The 25836-nt window shown below is 40.8% G+C and overlaps 1 protein-coding gene across 1 annotated transcript in view; it reads left to right on the forward strand.

Moving 5' to 3' along the window:
• MMP13 (matrix metallopeptidase 13) overlaps positions 1-25346 on the forward strand; it is a 66013-nt gene extending 40667 nt beyond the window's left edge. The window contains exons 3-14 of the mRNA XM_026006753.2: positions 10834-11012; positions 12825-12979; positions 13740-14131; positions 14220-14461; positions 15186-15334; positions 15496-15621; positions 17544-17705; positions 19232-19349; positions 20341-20474; positions 21438-21597; positions 23060-23163; positions 24034-25346. Of these exons, the coding sequence (XP_025862538.1) occupies positions 14015-14131; positions 14220-14461; positions 15186-15334; positions 15496-15621; positions 17544-17705; positions 19232-19349; positions 20341-20474; positions 21438-21597; positions 23060-23163; positions 24034-24134 (1413 nt within the window). The 5' untranslated portion in view covers positions 10834-11012; positions 12825-12979; positions 13740-14014 and the 3' untranslated portion in view covers positions 24135-25346. The remainder of the gene's footprint in view (positions 1-10833; positions 11013-12824; positions 12980-13739; positions 14132-14219; positions 14462-15185; positions 15335-15495; positions 15622-17543; positions 17706-19231; positions 19350-20340; positions 20475-21437; positions 21598-23059; positions 23164-24033) is intronic.
• The last annotated feature ends 490 nt before the right edge of the window (positions 25347-25836 follow it).

Consider the following 25836-nt stretch of genomic DNA (forward strand, 5'->3'; position numbering starts at 1 on the left):
ACTTGTTTCATAAAATTCTGTTTAACACTCATGTTTTTAAAGAAAATATTCAGAATTTATAATGTTTTAAAAATCATTGAAATTAGGTAATTCTAGTATTTTAAGAATGTATAAACCTATTATAGAACATAAGATGTATTAACACTTAAATGTGTGTTATTGAAAATAAATCATCAAAATGAATTGTTAAAAGGGTATTTTTTTTAAAGATTTTATTTATTTATTAGAGAGAGAGAGAGAGAGAGAGGGAATGAGCAGAGGGAGGGTCAGAAGGAGAGGGAGAAGCAGACTCCCTGCTGAGCAGGGAATCCAATTCAGGACTCAATCCCAGGACACTGAAATCATGACCTGAGCCGAAGGCAGACGCTTCACCAACTGAATCTCCCAGGCGCCCCTAAAAAAGGTATTATCAAAATAAAAAAACAAACTTCATATTCTCATCTTCATATCCTACATTTTGGGGACATCCTCCATTTTGCTGTTGACTATAATTTAATAATTTGTCTTCTCATGTCAGTCATGAGGAGTAATAATAAAGTGTTGAATTTTTCAAATGACTGTTATTTTGGCATTTGTTGTGTCATTTCTGGGTTACCATGTATGATAGCACCACCCTCACTGCCTTTCTTATGTTGTTTTGCATTGGAGAGAGGGGGATTACAGGTAGCACCCATGCAGGTCAAGGAAGAGTGCTCAGCATATGATTGTCACCTGTCACACGGGACAGCAGAAGACAGGTGGAGAGTGAGTGAGCTTACCTGGATCTCATCAGCAAGTCCTTGTTGACTACCCTGGTTTCTGAGAACTCCTTTCTGGTTTAATGTCTCAGCTTGGACAAGTGGTACTGTACCTGCCTCCATCCCTGTCAGCTAGCGTGGGGTCTGTGATGAGATTGCGGTTAGTGATGGAGCACCCTGGTTGAAATCAGCTATGGAAAAATATGGAAAAATATCCTGGGGGCAAATGAAATATCAGCATGAAAGTTGCATTTTTGCTAGTTACGCCCCAGACCTGGCCTTCCAGCTGATGGCACTGTCAAGTGGGCTGGACACAGGCAAGTAGAGGACCTTCCAAAATGTGTAAACTATGTATCATTGGAGGAAGAATGGATCAAATTATGTATTTAACCTCTTGCTCCATTATTTTCATCAGCTGTGCTTTAGTACAAGAAGGGAGGAGATCTGCTTGATCACTTGTGTCTGTCAGGGGTTTGGAAATTTTGGAAAGAATTTTGGTTTTGGAAAAAATTGACACATTCTTAATGATGCTTTCCTGGGCAAGTGTCTCATTTCCTACATCTGGATTAAGTTATCCCATTTAGGGTTTAGGGTTGAACCCATGGTTCCCATGGTCCTGGCTGGGGGCCAGGATGGCCTCCATGCTGAGGCTCACGGTGCGGGTGTCCCGATCCTAGATGGGGGATGGTGCTTGCTGGCCCTGCAGGCCTGTCCAGCTGTGTTCCTACCGCTGTCTGGGCTCCGATGCCGGCGGCTCTAGTACGCAAGCTGGGGAGCCTGAGGTAGTGCGCAGCCCAATGTTGTCTCGGTTCCCTAACCTTCCTTTCCTCTTAATGTTTCTCCTTCCTTCTTTCTCAGTTTCTTCGTGCCCTGGCTTCCTTCATCCTTCCTCCTTCCCTCTCTTCTTGGGCCAGAGAGCAAATACAGGTTGTCTGCTGCTCAGCCAATTTAGAGATAACACCCTCAGAAAAAGCAAAACTGACATTCTGCATGTAAGGTCAGGAAACAAGAAGTGAAGCTTGTGTTTTTAACCATAAACTTTTCCTTTGGACAAAAATATGTGCTAAACTTTCTCTGTGCTTGAATGGAAAGTAACCCAAACAAAATCAGGACAAAAATCACATGCTGATATTCTGATCCTGTAAAATCGACTCAAGGAGACAGAGGTTCCAGTGATCTCCCTGCAAACCCTCAGCCCGCATGGGAGGCTCTTCAGCCTTCGTGGCCGGGAGGCCAGCAGATGCGGTGGCCTCCCTGCTGGGGCCTCTGTTGTCCTTGGGCCCCTACCTGGCCTTGACACTTCCAGAGCTCTGGAGGCCCTCAGCTGGGCGGGACCACCTCTCTCAGGGGTGATGGCTCCCCGCTCACTGCTTTCCTCTTTCAGCATGCGCTTTGCCATGGAGGGGCGTTGGTGTGTGCGCATTTCCCAGGAGCGCTTGAAAGCCATTCCTCAACTTCCCTCAAAATCAGTCCTTGGGCAGATGAGCTCTGGGGGTGCTGCCACATGTGCAAGCCTCCCATGGTCCACCAGCACATGGCCCACTCAATGCCAACACTTGAAACCCTATGAGGCACCTGACTCAGGGGAGTGTAACTTTTTCTCTAAGAAAATGAAATGGCTAACTGATCGCTTGACCTACAAAATAAAAAGACAGCTGGCGATTTTTCCTCTCCAGTGCGTGGATGTCAACAGACAGGATTAGCCCCGGCAGGCCAGACACGCACGGGTTAAGAGTTTGGGGATAACACATAGTATCCTGCGCTGTCCTAGTCGGGAGGCTGGGATTCTAATCCTAGCACCAACTTTATTTTATTGTGTGGTTTTGAGGAAGTTTCTCAATCTGTCTTCCAATGGAATATAAAGGATTAGGTCGGATGATCTCTGGAGGTCCTGTTAGGGTCTATAACCCGTTATCCCCACGTCACATTCTTCTGTGTTCCAATCCAGGCTTTGTCTCTGTCACTTAAATTCAGACTTAGTAAATCTTGTCAGGTGGCTTAAAATACCTTTAAAATTTTTTTTTAATTAAAAAAAAATCATTGAGAACCAATGGTTTTATTTTTTTCCTTATATAATAATTTTCATTAGGAACTGAATCTTAAGTAAAAGTTAAACTCAGTTGTCTGTTAACAACAGACAGGAGGCTGTTTTCTTGCAAATTTAGGAGGTTTCAAAACAACAAATCTTGAACCCATATTTTTGGGTGGATCTGATTCTTTCTTAAGTGAAGCAAACAATCAAGACATGAGATAATTTTGGCAAGAAATCTGTAGATAATCATCTTGAACCCATCCTTCCTTGTGTCCAACTATTTCACACATTTTAATCGAGCTCCTGGCATGTGAGAACCAAGGGTCAGATCTTGAAGGATATAAAGATGAGTGAGAGACATTTCTGCACTCCTTCTCAAGTACATCAGAACAATACGTCTCTACTGCTGAATGCCATTCAAAATAAACCCTCCAGGATTTAAAGGCTGCTCATAGAGTGAAGTATTTTACATAGTGTGTGTAAATAGCTAGCAAAACTTTGGAGAAATACTTTACTGTCTTTCTGTGCTAACGTTTAGCCGTAATTGACAGAGAAAGCAAGTTAGGGTGTAGGAGCTAGTTCTTTACAAGAATCTATAAATGTAAAGATTTTCAGTTTTTTAAAACCATTATTTCTTTAAGGCTGTGCCTCAGAACTCTGGAACCTTCAATTCAATGTTTCCGTGTGTCACTGGTATGTAGTATAATTTGACGTTGATTTATGAGTTATTCTCAGTTATCTCTGGCGCTATGCTGTGATGAAATCAAAATGACATTCAAATTTATCGTAAGTAGAACGTTTACCTTCTTCTTTAACATTGTCTTACAGTAGTTTTTTTTAATTTTAAAAAAGATTTTATGCATGTATGTATGCATTTGGAGAGCATGAGAGGTGGAGGCAGAGGAGAGGAACAGAATCCCAAGCACATTCTGAGCTGAGCACAGAGCCTGATGGAGGGCTCCATCTCATGACCCTGAGATCATGACCTGAACCAAAATCAAGAGTCGGACGCTTAACGAACTGAACCACCCAGGTGCCCCAGGAGTTTATAAATCTTGGGTGATTATAGTGCACTTTGGATTTTGTTTTTAACCAAGAATACTTGCAAACACATACAAATTAAGCCTATCTCTAAAGAAACTTTATTATACCATGATGTACCTTGGATTTTTGGTCCTATAAGGAAATTAAAAGAATCATCAAAAGGATGCATTCTTAAAGTACAAGAATCCTTAAAATGTCATGTTTTGGAGCTTTCTGGAATGCCTGTGTGTATGTGTGTTAGTCAGAATAGCAAATTACATTCCAGACTTTTCCCCTGGGACTGTGGATCACACTGTCTGAGTGACACTGAGACCCAACTCAATTTCACCAGAGTTTTCTGGGACCCTGCTGGCATCAGGATCTTCTTTGGAAACAGAGAATAAGGATGAACACATTGGCTTTATTAAAGACTTCCCATTTTTTAATACCCTCTACTTGAAGTGACTGGTTTTGTTCTTGTTTTGATGTTTTGACAGTGATTTCTGAGTTGTTTCCCTTCTAGAACATGAGGTTTTCTTCCCTATACCATGAGTCCTCTGGAAAGTGGGCTCATTGCTTTCAATGTGTGAGGGAGCTCATACTGTTTGCCTTGCTGATGGTCTGGGATGAGGGTTTGCTTTGGTGACCGTAAACTCTGGCAAGTGATTCCAAAGGTGAGGGTGACTATTCTCCAGTTCAGACTGGTGTAATCCTAGTCTCTGGCCTTGTGTAGTCATTGATGCTGGACAGTCACTGAAGTTACAGAAATTTTCCATTTAGGAGAACATTGCTTTGTTACATTCATGTACATAAATGGTTGAAACACTGAGTTTTCCATCTTGTATCCCCAAACAGCAACGGAAGCCATAAAAGAGAATCAACCGAAATGCTTTCTGAGGTCTTGGCGGGGTCATGCTGTCAGCATGGGGACTATGTGGTCACACTACAAAGTTTGAGTTGATTAGGTTTTTCCCCCTGTGGTTGAAGAAAGTGTAGCAGAGTTTACCAATCCTTGATCATTTAAACTTCATGTGGTGAAAATAATTTTTAGCAATTCACAAATAAAACATGTCATTCAGATATAAAACACTGATCTTTATTGCCTGTTTTGCTGTTTCATATTATCTTCTTTCTCTTCACTAAATATTGATTAAATATTGTATTTTTAAGATTTTATTTATTTACTTCATAGGAAGAGAGAGAGGGAGAAAATGAGCAGGAGAAGAGGGAGAAGCAGATACCCCATTGAGCAGGAAGTCCAATGTGGGACTCAGTCCCAGGACCCTGAGATCATGACCTGAGCCAAAGGCAGATGCTCAACTGACTGAGCCACCCAGGTGCCCCTAAATATCGTATTACTAAGAGTTAGGCAATACAAGAATTAAATGACTTTCTACAATTTCTCTACTTTTTAAATTAAAGAATGTGTCATTCTGGGTCCCAGCTAACACAGAAGATCTGTCCCTCTGATAACCTAATGAGCACTAGGAAACATCTGATATAGGAACATTCCAGACTCGGGCAAATGTGAAAAAGGAAGGTGTGTGTGTGTGTGTGTGTGTGTGTGTGTGTAGCAACTACATACTAATATTTATATTTGCCAAGTGCTTTCTGCCAGAAGGCTTTCCTGAATCAACAAAAATTCTTGTAATTGGCATGTTTACCATTTTATGCAAATGTCACTAAATACTTTGAAACAATCTAACACCACAGATATGAATTTCCTCCTGTGCCCATTATTGCTTGCAGCTCAGCAAAAAACAAACTTTGGATGAACTCCATAATCATTAAATTTGGATTTTAATCTTTGTAGCTACTTTAAATTGAGCATTTACTATTTGTCAAGTGCTTTGGATATTAGTAATAGAGGTAGCAACAAAGCTAATTGAGGTCTAGGGGCACCTGGGGGGCTCAGTTTGTTAAGCATCTGCCTTCAGCTCAGGGTGTGATCCCAGGGTCCTGGGATTGAGCTCCCTGGTGGGCTCCATGCTCAGCAGGGAGTCTACTTCTGTCCCTGCCCTTCCCCTGCCCACCTGCATGCACCCTCTCTCAAATAAGTAAATAAATCTTTTAAAAAAGTAAATCTTAAAAAGCTAATTGAACTCTTACAATGTGCCACGTACTTCACAATTACCTTCTGTCACTAATCCTATAAAGCTGATTTTATTATCCCACACTTCTCAAATGGGGAAATGGACTTCGGTCTGCCTGGCTTCAGGGCTCATCTCTGTTACCATGACAGTAATTGGCTACTTCTTTTACCTATTTCAAACTAATAAAGTTTTTTAAAAATATAATTTACAGTGTGCAGTGCTCATCTACTGTACTTTCTCAGTAGAAGTAAAGTGGCCATAGGTATTCATTTACTTGTTCCTGCCTAACCCCTGAGGAGTCCCAAGGCACAACATCTCAGTGGTGGAATCTTAGTGGCTCCAACCTGCACCCCTCAGGACACTCTGCCAGGTTAGGGTCACTTGCCTCAGGCCACTGAGGAAGGTGTCCGTGGGGGTCTTGCCTTTTGTCCTTCTTCCCTAAATATGGAATAGGGGAGGGATGTAGTTAATAAGGCTTGGAAGAGACATCTAAGAAGATCTCTGAGAAGAGCTAGTTTTGTGTGGCTTTTACATGGATCATCCAGGTTGTATCTCTTTATAGCTTGCACTTGTCTGCCTGGCCTCCCATAGATTTGGCCATGCCTTGGGCTTCCACCACTGCAGAGACCCCAAGGTTCTGATGTACCCCTGAGACTCACCCACTCTGACAAGACAAAGATCTTCTCTGAGGATGATGTCAAAGGCACCTAGGCTTTCCAATTTGCTGAAGGTGGTCTGTCTTCCCATTCTCAAGATTTGTTTGCCTTGCCAATCCCCCAAAGCAGCAACCCCAATCTGCGTGAAGCTCCAGTGCATGTTCCCAGCTTTAGCCCTCTCCTAGATGTTCACGATGTTCATGATGTGCTAAAGCTCTGAGGAGTCCTCTAGGAAAAAAACTGGCTCATGATTGTGTCACCGAGTGTCTCCTAACCTTGCTTGACCATAGAAATGCCCCTCTCCCCTTCCTCCTATTGTTAATATTAGTGTAGCAGACACCTAAGTCAGAGTTTGGGCCCAAGGCCTTCCTGAGACCTACACAGTGGAAGAGTCTGGGAAAAGCCTTGGCTCAGCTTAGCCCTCACCCCATGGACACTGTTGCTGCAATGGCCCCCATGCCTACAGGGTGCTGAGCACTGGGACTTTGCTGGGCACTGTGCAGACTACTCACTGGGAACTGAGTTGCTATCTCAAGTGCTTACTGTGTGCCAGGCACTGCTACAGGGCTCTTCCATCATCATGTCATGTGCTCATCATATGGCCTGAAAGGTACTGTGACGATCCCATTTGTCTAGTTAAGATTCAATAACTTGTCATCTCACTCTGCTCCAGCCACACTGGCCTTCTTGCTGCTTTCTCCAAATGCGCCACACAGATTCTTACCTCAGGGCCTTTGCCCTTGCTCCTCTTCCTGCTTGATGACTCCCACCTTCATTTCCCTTGGATCCCTACTCAAGAGTCACTTTCTCCATGAGCACTTCCCTGCCACTCCAAATAAACTGCAACATACCTCCTTGACCCCTCTTTCCTGCTCTATTTTTCTCTCTCATTATCTAATTATCTCTTTAATTCTCTCTCTCACCCTACTAGATTGTCAGCTGCTCAAGGACCCGGGTTCTGCTGTGTTTTGTTCACTGCTCTATTAGTGAGATCAAATTGCATATGTGAGGGAGCTCATAAGCGGCAGGGTTGGGGTTTCGCCTGTGGTAACTGATGCCAGGGCCTGTGCTCTCACTCTCTGAATGGTCTCCATAGGCTCAGGCAAAAGTGGAATCCCTGGACAGAGAAGAGAAACAAACCCCACCCAGAGGCCATAGTCCGAAACGGTTTCTTTGCGGTGTACATGTAGGCTTATAATATTCCTCATTTTAGGCGTGTTTGCTTCGTCATAGTTTTTGTGCCAAGAATAAGGCCTTTCTTTGCCTCATCATTGACAGGAAAAATGTTGGGGGCTCTCACATAGTGTTGATGGATGAATTCCCAGGAGACACTCGAGGCCTGGATGCTGCCTGTGGTCTGTACCTGGGAACAGCTGCCTTCTTCCCTGCAGGTAGAGGTGGAAATCCGCCCTTAGCTGGACTGACCAGGGAGTCCGTTGGCAGTTCGTGGTTGCAGCGAATTCCTGTCTACAATTTTCTGAAATTATCTAAATGGAGCTTATAGAAAAATTTTAAAAGTTAACCTCTTTAACACTTAGTATTATTAAGATATATTTTGTGCAGTTTTGAGTTCATTCTCAGTTTTATGACAGATTTAGTGAAGAAGGGCAAACTATGGAACATGGTACCTCAAATTCGTTCAACATGGCTTTCCTGGAATTGAAAATAAAGCAGATGCAACATACTAGCAACATGGCCTGTTTTTCTATTCCAGAGAGTACATTTTATAAAACCTTTAAGATTGACTATCGTCTAAATAAGTCAACTTTCAGAATATATACGTTGAGAGGGCACCTGGGTGGCTCAGTCTGTTGAGTGTCCAACAGTCTGATCATGACCTGGTTTCACCTCAGGTCATGATCTCAGGGTGGTAAAGTTGAGCCCTGCATCAGGCACTGTGCTTGGAGGGGAGTCTGCTTGGGATTCTCTCTCTTTCCATCTCCCTCTGCACCACCTCATCCCTGTGTGTGCACTCCTGCATGGGTACACTCACTCTCTAGCTTTCATAAATAAATAAATAAATAAATAAATAAATAAATAAATAAATAAATAAATAAATAATTTTTTAAAGATTTTGCACAGCAAAATCCTTTTGCACAGCAAAGGATACAGTCAACAAAACTAAAAGACAACCTACAGAATGGGAGAAGATATTTGCAAATGACATATCAGATAAAGGGCTAGTTTCCAAGATCTATAAAGAACTTATTAAAATCAACACCAAAGAAACAAACAATCCAATCATGAAATGGGCAAAAGACATGAAGAGAAATCTCACAGAGAAAGACATAGACATGGCCAACATGCACATGAGAAAATGCTCTGCATCACTTGCCATCAGGGAAATACAAATCAAAACCACAATGAGATACACCTCACACCAGTGAGAATGGGGAAAATTAACAAGGCAGGAAACCACAAATTTTGGAGAGGATGCGGAGAAAGGGGAACCCTCTTGCACTGTTGGTGGGAATATGAACTGGTGCAGCCACTCTGGAAAACTGTGTGGAGGTTCCTCAAAGAGTTAAAAATAGACCTGCCCTATGACCCAGCAATTGCACTGTTGGGGATTTACCCCAACGATTCAGATGCAATGAAACGCCGGGACACCTGCACCCCGATGTTTCAAGCAGCAATGTCCACAATAGCCAAACTGTGGAAGGAGCCTTGGTGTCCATCGGAAGATGAATGGATAAAGAAGATGTGGTTTATGTATACAATGGAATATTACTCAGCCATTAGAAACGACAAATACCCACCATTTGCTTCGACGTGGATGGAACTGGAGGGTATTATGCTGAGTGAAATAAGTCAATCAGAGAAGGACAAAGAGTGTATGGTCTCATTCATTTGGGGAATATAAATAATAGTGAAAGGGAATATAAGGGAAGGGAGAAGAAAAAGACTCCTAACTCTAGGAAACGAACTAGGGGTGGTGGAAGGGGAGGAGGGCGGGGGGTGGGGGTGAATGGGTGACGGGCACTGAGGGGGGCACTTGATGGGATGAGCACTAGGTATTATTCTGTATGTTGGTAAATTGAACACCAATAAAAAATTAATTTATTTAAAAATAAATAAATAAATAATTTTTAAAAAAAGAGAATGTATGTGTGGATTATCTAAAAAACTTTGGGGGCAGCCCTGGTGGCGCAGCGGTTTAGAGCTGCCTGCAGCCGGGTGTGATCCTGGAGACCCGGGATCGAGTCCCATGTCAGGCTTCCTGCATGGAGACTGCTTCTCCCTCTGCCTGTGTCTCTGCCCCTCTCTCCCTCTGTCTCTATGAATAAAGAAAATCTTAAAAAAATAAATATATAAAATTTTGGGGGGTATTATGATACTTTTTTCCTTCTAGGTTTCTCATCTTCCAGTCATTATGCAAGAAGTTTATTACTTTTTGTATATTAGTTTTTAAATCAGAATTTTTTTTAAGAACATACTCCTTTTTTTAAAGATTTATTTATTTATTCATGAGAGACACACAGAGAGAGACAGAGACGTAGGCAGAGAGAGAAGCAGGTTCCATGCAGGGAGCTGGACGTGGGACTCAATCCCGGGTCTCTAGGATCACACCCTGGGCTGAAGGCGGTGCTAAACCACTGAGCCACCCGGGTTGCCCTAAATCAGAAAATTTATTAAGAATATGTAATAACTTTTACTTTAGTGAATGAGGGTAACAAGGTGAGGCCAGGCTGCTTTAAAAATAGACTCTTTGCCTCATTTGTTTAAAATATATATTAGGGAACTTTAAATATATTGCAATTGCTTGTTAAAATTACAAAGGTCCCATTTCTCTAGTTTGTTTTCATTTCCACTATTCACTGCCAACCATCCCATTTTTCCCTTTTCAAAGACATTTGGACAGGGATGGGCTAGAATTGTCGTTCTATGCCTGCTTGTTTTCTTTCTCAGTTCTGGTTAAATCTGGCAGAGGTGGACATCCAGTAACACTCTTTTTAACAAAGCACAATAAAATTACCATTCATTAGAAAGTGAGCCCAGGAGGATCCTGGGTGGCTCAGTTGGTAAAGCGTCCAAATCTTGGTTTTAGCTGAAGTCGTGATCTCAGGGTCGTGGGATTGAGCCCTGTATTGGGCTCCGTGCTCCGAGTGGAATCCACTTGAGTTTCCCTCTCCCTCTGCCCCTCCCCTCACTCTTGCTCAATTCTCTCTAAAATAAAAAAATAAAATCTTTTTTTTTTTTTTTTTTTTTTAAGCAAGCCCAGAAAATTAAGTCTTGACTTTCAGATACCATACTCAGGTAAGAATTGAAAAGAATTTCCTTTTTTCTTGCAGATTCTATTTCTTTCTTTAGGGATCCGCACAAGATGAACACAGCCATGTGTGTAAAGCATGAAATTCAGGCGTGAAAGCAAGTGCTCTACTAAACTGCTGGCCTGCTGCCTGGCCAGCTTCTGATGTGAGTCCCTGTGCGCCCTGCACCTGACCTGGGGTCATGCCATGGCTGTGCACAAGTGAGTCAGTGGGGCACTCTTGTCCTTTATTCTAGCATGTCGGTGTGATCGAGAACTTCTATTCTAGGGTAGTGCTTCTCTTTAAGGGCATGGAACCCCTTCCTTGGGGCTCTGGGGGAAAACCAGACAGAAGAACAAAGGGACCATCAGAGGATGTTTACGAAAATCATTACTTCTGCACTTGCACTGTCAGATCACCTAGCTTTTAGAAAAATCAAGATACTAAGTGTTATGGTCGACGTTGTTAATTTACAACACTCTAAACCAAAGCCAAAATTTTTACCTGAAAGTTTCTTTGACTTACTTAATTTTCATAACTGTAATCCAACTCCCATGGCCTTTGTTCCTATTTTTCCTGGTCTGGAACCCCCCTATACTTTACTCAGGGGTTGGTCATGGACAAACCTGATTCTCTCCTGGGTGATGTTTTGGTCTGAGAAACAGATGACGTGTATTCTAAAAAGCCCGTGTTGCTTATGTGTGAATCAGCAGGAGATACCACTGCTAAGTTCGCCCAGTTTTGTTTGCTCATTCTACAGGTTTTCATTTCTGCCCAGTGAGCCGGGAGGCTTGTTGGGACAGTCTGTAAAGACCCGCACGGCCTCATTGTGTGAGAGGTGTCGCTCGAAACCACAAACCATTTCAGCAGTGGCAGCCACAAAACCTGGCTTTCCTCCTAATAATTAACAGCCCAAGAGAAGGACTTGTGTTGACAAGTGATTTGCCATCACATTTCCATGTGATGACACATCCTGATCGCCAGCTAAGCTCGCTACTCCATGAGCAGTTGCTACAGACAAGCAGTCCCATTATTTTCTGAAGGAATCAATTTCTATTTTAATCTTCTGAACAACTTTTATTTACCTTGCTCAGAACACTACAGAATGTGAACAGTGTGTTCTCACTGACCTGTCCGGTTTTTTATTTTTTATTTTGCACTGTGGGTGTGCTTAGGTGATATGAGAAGCTGATAAAACACTAATGCGGTTTGATAATAAGCATTATTTCGCAGTGACATTTATTTTCACTGCTCATTAAAAATGCGTCTTTCTGGGGAGATAATATTGTAATCATCCTACAAAAAAGGCACTATGCTTCACCCCATCTTCATAGTGATCCACATGGTATCCCACATAGTTGATGCCTGATCAATATTCATTGATTCAATAACTAAAGTGACTTTTTAAAAAATTGTAGCTTAAAGTGGTAACATGTCCACAAATACGTGAGAACCTACCAGTACAGTGAACCTATTTGATTCATCTCTCCTACTTCTAAACATTAAATAAAATGTCATTTGTTTCTGAACTCTTTCAAAATCTGTTGAGACTAATCTAAAAAAAAACTTTAAAAATCTAAAATACTTTAGAAGATTATGAAATTATATTGGTAAAAACAAATAATTTAGAATGAACTAATTTCCTATAAGCTCAGTAGATGAATCAAACCTTTTGGTTATTATCATTTAATCTAAAATCAACTGCTGTTTGTGAAAGAGGTTTAAAACAAATTATTGTTTTGTGTTGCTGGTTGAGCCCAATTCTAATCTCGAACTCACTGGAAATACTTATTGTAAGGATCTGTTTTTGGACAAGGTGTAATAAATTGTCCTCTGCCGATAGCTTACATTTCATAAGCTTGTCTGGTTCCGTCTGAGGCTCTGACCAACTCAGGTGACAGCACGTCACTCAGATGTGGGATGCCCCTTCCCTACCCACCCTAATCTGTGCTCCACTCCTGTCCTTGTCTTCTTGTGTTCTGGACCTGAGCTGCTCTCTGATTCCTGATCACTTAAATTAACTTCATTTTCAGTCATTCAATCTGAAGATCACGACTTGTATTTTCTATCCATTTACATCTATGCTGGACCAAAGATGGCATTCTGATTTCCTGGTACTAAATGTGGGATGTTCTGTAACAGACTGGATGCCCCTCGTGGATGATTTTCCTGAGTTTTTGGAACTCAGGTACATCTACTATTCAAACTTCTTAAAAGTCAAAATTAAGAAACTTGAAGTTGGCCAAGAGCTTACCTAGATCCTAGTTTTCCTGGTATTTCCAGGGGTGTGGGAACAAAGCAGCTCCATTTTTGAGAAAATTTCTGAGAATTAATGGGGTAGAAGACATACTGGATGGTGGTTAAAAAGATGAAGTCTTAAGTCTACTGGCTTGGAGTCAAATGCTGACAGTATCATTTATTAACTTTTGACCTTTTATTAGAGGTTAGTATTTAATTTCTCTGTGCTCAGATTATTCTTATGTCAAATGAAAACAAGCCTTCCAGTAGCACCTCCTGCTTAGGCCACTGTACAGATTTAACGAGATCATGCCTTTTAAGCCTAGTAATCCCCTGGTATGTGCTAGCCATTATATTGTATTCCATATAGGCTCCTACCCCTTCCTGAACCTGTGGGGAATCCATGGAGGATTCCATGTGTTTCGAGAGTCACACCAGGGCCCCGTGGGTGTGCCCTAGTATCCAAGCCCCCAATTGTTTGGTCCTCAGGTACTCATGTCTCCTTCTGTAATTGCTCTAGGGAAAATGATGTTCAGAAGTCACCAGGTTCTAGATATTCTATAAGCAGGACTAAGTATCTCTTTAAGGAAGTGAGAGCATCATCTTGATACTCTTGTCTGAAAAGAGTAAAAGTAGCTGCTTTTCTACAGAGGGAAAAATATTTTTGCCTAGTGAAGTGAAATTTTACTACTCTCTGCTTCTTCCCACAGTATCCATAAATATGCTGAGGCTGTTTATTTTGCCAGATGGTTTTTGAGACCCCGCTGAAATGAGAGATGCCCTCATTTTATATTTCCCTCAAATTCTACCACAAACCACACTTTCTTGGGAGGAAAAAAAAAAAAAGTCGCCATGTAAGCATGTTTACCTTCAACAGACTAGGAAGCGGGAACTTGTCCATAAAGGATGAGTCACCACTGCAGGTCTATAAAAGTAAAGGTGCTTGTCTGGGAGAAGACAGCAGGCTCCGGGCACAACCACCAAGATGCTCCCAAGCATCCTGGCTGCCTTCCTCTGCTTGAGCTGGACTCAGTGCTGGTCCCTGCCCCTTCCCAGCGATGGTGATGAAGATCTGTCTGAGGAAGACTTCCAGCTTGCAGAGGTAGAGTATCTTGCTAGTCCCAATGGGGTGTTACATCTCACCAATGCCTTTATCTTTTAAAAGTAGGCCATTCTGGTCTCTTTTTCAGCGCTACCTGAAATCCTACTACTATCCCCTGAATCCTGCTGGAATCCTGAAGAAGTCTGCAGCAGGCTCAGTGGCTGACAGGCTCCGAGAAATGCAGTCCTTCTTCGGCTTAGAGGTCACTGGCAAACTTGATGATAATACCTTGGACATCATGAAGAAACCAAGATGTGGGGTCCCTGATGTGGGCGAGTACAATGTTTTCCCCCGAACTCTCAAGTGGTCCAAAACGAACCTAACCTACAGGTAGATCAGAGGCTATCTTTCTTTCTTTTTTTTTTTTTAAGAGGCTATCTTTCTTTAATATTTCTTAGTTTTGAAAATAGTATTAAATGCCTGATTTTCAACACAAGCTATAGATGACAGAACATGTTTGGTCCCATTTTTTAAAGGTAGACTTTAAATATTAAACTAGAAATTAAATAATTCAAGTAATAATTTTAATACTATTGGTGAGAATGCCTCATGACATCTATTATTGTTATGTTAACCCAGCATTATTTTTTACTGGAAGTCTCAAGTATTTTTTTTTAGAAAAGAAATAAAATAAAAAACAAAAGTAGGTATATTAAAATTTGCAAATGTACTACATGAGGCATACTTATTAGGAGTGCTGAAAAATGTAGAGTCCTGCTCTTTCTAGGAACTTGACAAAGCTATTTAATTTAGGTCATAGTGATACAATTCCAAACTTGTATCATACAATGTAAGTTTCATTAAATATCTGAATATTTTAAATGCAAGATTTTAAGTGATCAGATATTTGGAGATACTCAAATGTCTGATTGAACTCATTTTGTTATCTTTGTATGACATCATAATTAATAAGTACTTTGAAACAATGGACCGCCAGTAGAACTTTTAGAGGAGCCAATGCATTTTTGAGTTGAAAAGCAGTATTCCAAGAAAATATATTCTCAAATAGCTTTCTCCTTCCAAAAATGTAATTGAAATTTTCTCTGTTGAATAGGATTGTGAACTATACCCCTGATCTGACTCATTCTGAAGTTGAAAAGGCATTCAAAAAAGCTTTCAAAGTTTGGTCAGATGTGACACCTCTGAATTTTACCAGACTTCATGACGGCACTGCAGATATCATGATCTCTTTTGGAACTAAAGGTAATGATGCAGAATCATTTTTTTTACATTCTGCTCCCTAATTTTCTCCATTCTTTTATACCTTCTTTCAGTCATTTATTACTTTTTACAGGATTCACCAAGCATTTGTGCCAGACACTACTGGATATAATTAGATTCTTAACTCTTGCTTTTGTGTGTAGAGCATGGGGACTTCTATCCATTTGATGGACCTTCTGGTCTTCTGGCTCATGCTTTTCCTCCTGGGCCAAATTATGGAGGAGATGCCCATTTTGATGATGATGAAACTTGGACAAGTAGTTCCAAAGGTAATGTTTCTTATAAAGGTATGTTTCATAATTTCTAGATTAGGTTAGATAGTGATCCCATGGATAAGAAGTTAAGAAGCATACTGTAAATTTTATTTGCCAACTGATTGTATTTTTCAAAAAAATTAAAAGTTGATCTTATACTCATTAGTATCTACAAGTGACTTTTCTACAAACTCATGTGAAACATTAAAAGTGAGCAGTTTCATTTAGTGGCTTGAGGGATACTAACTAACTTGAATTAGGACCAACATGTTCTTCTGTCAATCAAGGGGTTGTTACTGTGGATTACACTTTGATGTGTTGAGGAGGTATAGTTTATTACACATACACATCTAAACACTATTAGGGCTGAAGAGGCAGATCATAGATGAGTTGGATATGAGTTGAAATAGGTTTTGTTTCCTCGACAGAAATATTAACGGCACAAGTGCAATCAGTTTTCTGTTCTCTGTTATATGAGTTCCTTGTTTCAGATGTGTCTATGTCACTGATTTTTAAATATCATTCCGACAAAGCTAGATGGTGTCTTACTCCAAATAGCATGAGACAGACCAGATTATATTTGCAAAAGCAAAATGAAACTCAGTTTTGAATGAATTCAGTCAGTATTTGAATCCTCAAAGCTCAAAAGAATTGGGAATATTAATTTAGGAAGAAAAGCCAGATTGTTCTAACCAGGATGTAACTATGGAGCTTTACTGACCCTTGGTTGCGACAGTTAGAGGTAGTCTTCATAGATAGCTAATTTTTATTCTTCATTTAAACAGAAGAATTGTTTTTCTGGGCTTGGCTGACCAATGCCTTGGTTCCAATGCCCTCGATGTGTCTTTGGAAGAAAAGGTGAGAGATTATATATTTATGTTCTGAATATTATACAGGTAAGAATGATTTTAGGAAGAAAGAATAACATCAGTATTGTTAAGATAGAGCCATAGTAAACCTCAGTTTTAGGCTCCTGCATAAATTCTGGATTTGAGATATTTAATTGAAATGAATGAATATATTCACAAACAAACCATGATTGACTTTTCAGTGGAAGGCCAAGAATGGAATCTTTCACTAGTCATTTCAATGAAGACTTGCTTGTCACTCAGATTATGTGAGCTCTGATTTCTCTTATGGTCTCCATCATTCACTAAGTTAGTTATGCATTTTCTCCAGGTGTGGGCTGTGATAGCAAGTGGTGTCTAAGGTCAAAGTGAAACTACTGAATCCAGCTTCCATGTGTTTTTTTTTTTTTAAAGCTTTTATCTTTTTCTCCTTCAACTTGAAATAGCAGTATTAGGAGGCTTAGAAATTTGTAGAAAGAATGACTAGAGGAAATAATGTAAATACAGCAACACAGTAGTCTTCTAAAATGGAGGAAAGTTGGCTAATCATTTCCAGAGTTTCTATTTTTTTAAACTTTAGAGTCTAGAATATTCTGAAAAGGATCATTTGGTTGGGATTTGTTCCCAAGTAGATTCCCAGAGACCCTATTTAGTACATGCTCCATACCTGGTCATCATCCCTTTGCATGATGCCTCTTATTCAGATGATGTTCTAGAAACACCCCTGGTAGGACCACCCTGTGTGGCTTCCCAGGAGTCCTCTTTTGGCCTTCACTGCCCACTTCCCTCACCTGACCTGAGAAAACATCAGGATTACTAGTGTCTCCCATTAGATCCTCATTGATTTCTAATTATCTGAGAGCAACCTATTAATATTCTAATTATGTAGGCAGCTAGAATCAAAGAGAACATGAAACTATTTATCAGGATTAAATCAATGTTTTGAATCTTCCTTCAAGCAACTGAATATTGAATATTAATTAAAAAATAGTGAAATCGCCAAGAAAGAGAAAGAGGTGAGGAAAATAGCATTCCCTCCATTAGCTGGTCACTGCCTTGCCTTCTCATCGTTGCTTTGTTCTCTTACAGGCTACAACTTGTTCCTTGTTGCTGCCCATGAGTTCGGCCACTCCTTAGGTCTTGACCACTCCAAGGACCCGGGAGCACTCATGTTTCCCATCTACACCTACACAGGCAAAAGCCACTTTATGCTTCCTGATGATGATGTGCAAGGGATCCAGTCTCTCTATGGTAACTCTTAATTTATCAGTCTAGAAACAGAATAGATACATACATTTATTTTCAAATTTATTAGTGAATTTATCATTACCATATTTCTGTTCTGGTTCTGTTATTTTTTTTTAAAATATATTCTTTATTTATTCATGAGAGACACACACAGAGAGGGAGAGAGAGAGAGGGAGGCAGAGACATTGGCAGAAAGAGAAGCAGGCCCCATGCAGGGAGTCTGATGTGGGACTGAATCCTGGGACTCCAAGGATCACGCCCTGGGCTGAAGGCAGATGCTGCCCAGGTGTCCCTCTGGTTCTGTTATTAAAACCTGGGAAGACATGCCCATATTTTCTTTCTGAATCAGACTACCTGCTCAAGTAGAAAATATTCTATTCTCCAAAAATTTTGCAGATTCCTATTTGTATTTTATACCTTGTAAGGTACGTTTGATTCCCTCAAAACACCTCTGACATAAGGAGGGAAAATATTTTCTTCCCCGTTTGACCAATGAAGAAACCACACCGTGTAGATCTTACCTAGTATAGCTCTAGTCCCATGGTTGAGAGTGAAGGTGTGGTCTTCATCAGCTTTTATAAATTCTGGATATTCCTTCAACTACATCAGTTTGCCACAGTAGAAACTGTTTAAGTGGCCTGTAGTAACTCTTACTCAATATCTACAATGACCATTTTAAGAATCTCTTCTGCTTTTTTCTTCCAAATTTTCAATAATATTTACCTCACCCCAAACCAGCAAAATTGCCTGCCACTAATATAGTTAAAGTCATCAGTGCAAACACTTCTAGAGCACCGAGCTCAGAAACCTTACTCATGCCCCTGGGCCCATCACATTTCCCTCTGGACTGAAATCTACTATAGCAGTGAGTGTAGATATGGGCAAATGTTTTGTGTTTCTTGTTATTTCTACAGTATTGTGACCAAGGGACTTGATGATAGAACTAATATGAACTAGGTGGAGAAAAGGTAGCTCAGAATTTTTTACTCATGTGAGCCAGTGGAAAGCTACAAACTCATGGCAAGGCACGTCAAGTTTGCTAAGGCCTGGCTGGTTCTGATAGCAGTGGTACTGGGGTAAATTAGTGAGGCAAAATGGCAGACATTTGCCATTTGGTAAAAGAGGCAAGAGATAGAGCAGAGGTGAGGACTCCATCAGGGATGATGTGCCACCAGAAATGGCCTGAAGAGGAATGTGTCTCTCGAGAGCAACCTGTCCACAGCTTGTGCCAAGCATGGGGCAGGTTTCCTCTGAGTCTTGCTCACATTCCCACTCCCCATTTCTATCACCAACCTCAAGAAACCCAAATTTGTAGTTGAGAAGAATCTCAAAGGGTCTTGAGGATGAACGTGGGAGGAATAGGTCCACCCCCAAGAGCTTGATAACACTAGAGGAAGGAAGTACGATTACATGGGGTTTGGATCCTGTTGTAGAAGCTGACAATTTCCCCCTCCAGGGACCCATTAGCAGGGTCAAGGCATCAGGGAGGCCAACCCCATACCCTTTTTACATTTGTTTCATGACTGCAGGCCCAGGAGATGAAGACCCCAACCCCAGACATCCCAAAACACCAGACAAATGTGATCCCTCCTTATCCCTTGATGCCATCACCAGCCTCCGAGGAGAAACAATGATCTTTAAAGACAGGTAGTCTTCATATTATTTTACACAATCTGCATGTCATAGACATTTGTAAAGTTCTGTCTGCAAATTTCCAACCATGCAGTCACATTTCCAAAGGTGAAGTTAATGGTGAAAATAATAGATCTTTGGGTAGTTTGGTATTTGTTTGTGTTTTTACATGTTTCAGATGAAATAAATCACTGATGCATAAACACTTTACTTTTTACCCGGTAATCTTGGCATGATGCAGCTTCTCTTTACAACTTTGGTCGTATTCTTTGTTATAAGGATAACCAAATGAATATAAAAATCCAATTTATTTATTTAAAAACACAAGGATTGAAATCAATGACCATATCAGTAAGTTGTTACAGCATCCATATGAATTCCTTTTGGTACGGAAAGACTTTTGTTCCAGTAATATATGTGGGAATTTGAGAGAGTGAGTGCTTTACAATCTAAACCTGTGGGTTAGGAAAAATGAAATATGAATTTTTCACTTCTACATTGTTCTAATATGCTTATTTGTTCATTTGTTCACTTATTCATTCATCAATTACTTGAAACCTTATCTGTGTGCCAACAGCATCCCTACCCCCTGCTCCATTAGAACTCTGATTACACTGTATCTCAGGTGTTTTCTCCTGTATCTGTTTCCCTGGGCCATGAAATCTTGGAAGACCTACTTTTGGTAACTCCGGTTTTTTTTTCCAGAACCCAACCCAGTGCCTGGTACATTTGCAAGATATGCCAAATGGAACAAAGCATGGCCTCAACTCACAAAGGCCTAGAGGCCTTCAAAGATTCCATGAGACTTTAAACCTTACTACTTTAGGCTAGAGTTGGGGTAGCAAGAGCTTGTCCCCCTGGCACTGAATAGGACGTGGGAAGGAGTGATAGGGTATGATTGCTCTAACTTACCCGTGTGGATGTGGAAACAGGTGGCTAGTAGGATGGATAGTATTTGCACTTCAAAAATATGACTGCAAACTCTGTATTTTTACTTGTGTGTTAGATTCTTCTGGCGATTGCATCCTCAGCAGGTGGATGCAGAGCTGTTTTTAACAAAATCCTTTTGGCCGGAACTTCCCAACCGTATCGATGCTGCATATGAGCACCCCTCCCGCGACCTTATCTTCATCTTCAGAGGTGAGCCTTTCCCTAGCGAGGCCTCCCTCGTGTCCAGGGCAGGCAGGGGTGAACTTGATGCTGCCAGAGTCTTAGCAAAGTGACCACTTCTGAAAAATACCTCAATTAAGAACCAAGCATAACAAAATAGAAAGCAGAACATACCTGGAAACTTTCCACAAAATGTCTCTGAATTTGACAAGTAAAAAGTCTGCATTATTACTTGTCATTACAAAGCTACTATTTTTTTTCATTAGCAATCATGTCAGCTTTTTCTTATTTCCTCTTAAAAATCATTTGCTGAGCAAACATTATGACAATGTACCTTTTGAAAAGTTGAAAAAATAGTATCCATAATTCTCCCCCTTCTGAAACATCAATTTATTTCATTTCCTCACTTTTTTTGTTAGTCCTTCACTATATGTAATATGTATTTTAAAATATTTATATTCATGTTGTGTATACATTTTCATATTTTGCTTGTTCCTTTGACATAAAATTATGGACAGTTCTCCAAATTGCTACTCCATCTTCATGATCATAATTCAAGATGACTACATAGCATTCTACTGGCATTATTTCTGGTGTTTGATTATTATAATTAATGCTATCATAAAGTCACTTTCTATCTGGAATAAAATTTGAGTTTTCAGTCTAATTTACTGTTATACCTATACTGCTTATTTATGAAGAAATTTTAGTATACTTTTCACTCAGCTCCCGATTAACATTAGGAGGTAATAAGTTGACTAAGTATGATATTTGGTTTGTAATTATACTCATAATTAGGATATCAGCATCTTAAATCCTAATTTTTGTTTGAACAATGCTCATATTTCTATGCTTCATAAACATGTTGACTGCAAACACTAATTTATTTCTAAATGTATAAAATGAGTCTTTCTTTGTTAAAGTAAGTATCTACACAATGTGAGTCCTAATATATTCCCTTGGATAATAAAACCATTCTTTTACTTATTCTAGGAAGAAAATATTGGGCTCTTAATGGTTATGAAATTCTGGAAGGTTATCCCCAAAAAATATCTGAACTGGGATTTCCAAAAGAGGTTAAGAAGATAAGTGCAGCTGTTCACTTTGAGAACACGGGGAAGACGCTCTTCTTCTCAGGAAACCAGGTCTGGAGGTATGGCCGCTGTCTTTCCCGGCACATCACCTGTGTCACGTAGGCCGAGCAAGTCCCATGTGGCTCTCACTGGTTTAAGTCTCTAATGTGTTACGTACAATGGCAAACCAGTCATGGATGTCTGTTCCGTGTCAGCCCCTAGAGGCAAGTTCTCAGACAGGTGCTTGAACAGGCAAGAACACACATCCAGCGCTCCCTTCTTCAGAGCCAGTCTTCTTTTCTGACTATTTGTTGTACGTCAGCCCTGCTATCCCATTGCTTTGACCTTGACATCTTTCTTCTCACTGGTTCTGCTCTTGAGTCCTCTTTCTTGTCATCCCTCCTAATTTACACGTGGCCCCACCTTCTGTGGCCGCAGAGGACAACAAAGTAGGTGCAGGAAAAGACAGAGAGAGAAAGAAAGAGAGAGAGACAGAGAGAGGGAGAGATAGAGAGAGAGAAGGCCGCCACTTCCAGTGTCTGCTCATCCCCCAGAGAGGTTGCCGGAAGCTGCTGCTCCAGTCCCCATGCCCTATACAGGTGCATGGTTCGGTGAGGGTGTGTGACTTCCTAGATCCCAAATACACTGTGCCTTTATCCCCTCATGTGACTGGAAGGTCTTTCCCAGCATCTCCCCCTCTTGAAATTCTACCCCCCGTTCAGAGTACCTGGAAAGACCATTGAACCTCTAAGTCTTTTGGATCACCCCATTCCCAGCCATGTCTCTTCTTACAGGCTCTCATGATGCTTTACATCTCCTGGTCATGACGTTTGGCTTCCATTGCTTACTGTTGCCATGTATACATGTCTTACGTTTCTCCACAGTTCAGTGGTTCTTGCCTTTTACCTTTTGGAGCATATCTCAAGGGTCAGAAACTCTCATCAGTAATAGTAGTACATGATGGGAGGCTGTTCTAGGCTAATTTCAGGATGTGTTTGGTTGGCTAGGGTGTGCCTGTGTGCAGGGGGGTGGACTATGGAACTGAAGCTATGGGAGGAGAAAGCCAAGAGAGCCATGCTCCCCTTCCCAGCTTCAGAACCACCCTATGCCCTGATAACTTTTTAGTCCAGAAATTATACGTCAAATATTCTTGCATCCATTTCTGCACTTAGCAAGTTGTCTCACCTGTGGTGAGAGATCAGTATTTAGTTGTTCAATGAACAAACATGTATTGATTTGGGTCTAAGAACACTTCCTAATAATACACTTTTGTAGCATATATGCAATTTGTGAAATGGAAGTGAGCTTGTAACTCTCTCTACAGAGATAACGTTTAGGCAAGTCAATAAATGCTTAGCAAGCTCCCACTGTGCACTCAGTGTCATAATTCCTAATTTGAAAAAGTTACCAGATATTTTAAATGGACTTAACATTTTACAACTCTTGTCAATTTTGAAAGGTGTCATGATCACACTGTATCATTTCTAAGATAATTTCTAAGAAATACAGCCTACTTAAGAGTTTCTTTTTCTTACTACATAGCTATGATGATACTAACCAGATCATGGATAAAGACTACCCCAGGCTGATAGAAGAGGACTTCCCAGGGATTGGTGATAAAGTGGATGCCGTCTATGAGAAAAACGGTAACAAGTTCCATCACATTAACCTCAATGGGGGGTTTCTGTAGCTCCTCAAAATCATTTCCCTTATAAAGCACTTTTACACAGGACTTAGAGGTACTAATAAATATATGGCAGTTAAGAAATTAGTTACATAGGCAGCAAACAAAATATAATACGCTTAGAATAAATGATGATGTTGCTCAAATGGTTGCTAATTCTACAAATAAGAGATGCCAAACTCTAAACACTATCCTAATTATTTTTTAAGGTTTTAATTATTTATTTATTTTAGAAAGAGAGAGTGGGGGGTGGCAGAGGGAGAGACAGAACCTCAGGTAGACTCCCTGCAGAGCACAGAAAGAAGCGGGTCTTAGGACTCCATCTCATGACCCCGAGATCATGACCTGAGCTGAAATCAAGAGTCAGATGCCCAACTGACTGAGCCAGTCGGGTGCCCCAACATGGTCTTGAATTACGCTTAATGATGTCAAGAGGCAAAGATTATTGCCATAACTTAAATCAGAGGTAGAGTGGGGAGTCATTTATATAGAAAGACAGATGAGTACTGTAACTATATAGTTATTTTTGCTTTAATAATGAAAAGGGACATTTTTCCAAACTTAAATAACTAATATCAACATGTTGGCATCAAAACTAGGACTCGTGGTAAGATGACAACTATTTCAAGGTGACGATTCAGGAGACCTAGGAAACTCGTACTCCCCCCCACCCCAACTATAAGCAATATGTTAAGGCATGAGTAGGGTTTTAGACAAATGTTGGCACATTAAAAAACCATGGGATCTCACAGGTTGTACTTTTCATGTGAGCTGGAGTAAACTCTTAGTGTTTTCAGACTCTGAAACTTTCTTTTTGGTCTTTTCCTTGCAGGTTATATCTATTTTTTCAGTGGACCCATCCAGTTTGAGTATAGCATCTGGAGTAAGCGGATTGTCCGTGTCATGCCAGCAAACTCCCTGTTGTGGTGTTAAGTGTCTTCTAAATACTGTTATTTAAACCCTGGAAAGCACGGAGATGATACTTCCAGTGATACCAGGTGTTGAGGGCGGGGACATTGGGGCAAAGCTTAGTTCTGTGAACAAGCTTTAGTAACTTATCTTTGAATAGGCGGTGTCCGTACAGCTGTATGTGGCTGGAACCACAGGAAGTTATAAAGTTCTGGAATTCAGTATCTCTAAGGATCACCTAACTCTTGCGTGACACACAGGAGCAGCAGTTGACAGTGTTTCCCATAACACAAAAAGGACACCTGGTGTGTCAAAGAGAGTTAGCATAATGTTTAAATATATTTATAAGGAGACTTTTAAAAGGCATAGAACTAAGTCACAGTTTTGTAATTAATGAATTGTCTTTATTAAAAAGTATAAAATAGTATGAAAATGGAATTTACAGGAAGCACATGGTACCATGAACAGGCAAAAGCCGAAGGGAAATATCTGTACTAAAGGTATTGTGGTTTTGCACTGAGGCTACTTGAATGTCCACACCCCACTTCCTACAGACACTGGATCTAAGTCACTCCACATGAGAGACAGAGCCCAGTGCCGAGGACAGCAGATGTGACCCGTGGGTTCATTTTAGTTCTCACTGTTGACAATTCCAGTGCTGCTCACAAAGAATTTTTTTCACATGCTCTAGAAGATGCAGAGATCCTGTCTCTTTTTGTATTCAAACATTGCAGGTCTTCCAAAAATATCAAAGAATTAAAATACCTATGACAACACTCTAAGGCCACAGCATCATTCTTTCATAAATCACCTGGTTCTCTAAGACAAAAGGTCCTACTCTAGCCTTGTCTCACCTAGAGAATTGCTTTCATTGTTCATGTCACTGTGGGTAGACAGGCTCTTTTCTGAAAATATAGACTATATCTTATAAATTGGAAGTATGCTAACACGGAGACCTCCAAAATAAAGAAAATATCCCGCTAGACTGCAGGCCTCTCAAGGATGTGGAGATGTGCTCCTTCCTCCCTTTGCTCTGGTCCCAGCCCTGGCATGGCCTACCCTTAACCTGCTCAGGGGCTCACAGAGCATCAGAGCTGCCATGAGCTATCTTGGTCATACTGGGACATCTCATTCACAGAAATTCAGGCAAAGAAAATAAAGTGTGTTATATTTGCAAGATGTGTTAGGAAGCATCTGTACTGTTTAAAATAAAAAAGAAATTTTCAACAGACATAATTATGTAGTATGTTTTGTCTTCTGGTATAAGTTTAGGCTTTCCCCACACAAAGAGTGTCCATTTAAGTTATTCCTTTTTCTTGCCCATATTTTTCGATGAATGTGGTTCACTCACTGTTTTGTTTGTTTGTAGAATGACTAAATTCGGGATTTAGAAGTAACTGCCCAGGCCATGTAAGCAAAAACCCCTGGTGGGGTTTTTCGGCCTCGTGTGACAGGCCAGCTTCCCCTGGTGGGTCCACAGCCCCTTACACTCTCCCCTGCTGGGACCTGGGGCTCCTCACACTCTCCCCTGCTGGGAGCACTATTTGGATACAAAATGGGAAGAGTGCTAGCTCGGGAGCAAGGAAGATTGAGTTCTGCTGTGTACCTTGTGGCTCTTGGGGCCTGCCTTTTTTTTTTTTTTAAGATTTTATTTATTTATTCATGAGAGACACACACACACACAGAGAGGCAGAGACACAGGCAGAGGGAGAAGCAGGCTCCATGC

The sequence above is a fragment of the Vulpes vulpes genome, chromosome 12, assembly GCF_048418805.1.
Source record: "Vulpes vulpes isolate BD-2025 chromosome 12, VulVul3, whole genome shotgun sequence".
Taxonomy (NCBI): domain Eukaryota; kingdom Metazoa; phylum Chordata; class Mammalia; order Carnivora; family Canidae; genus Vulpes; species Vulpes vulpes.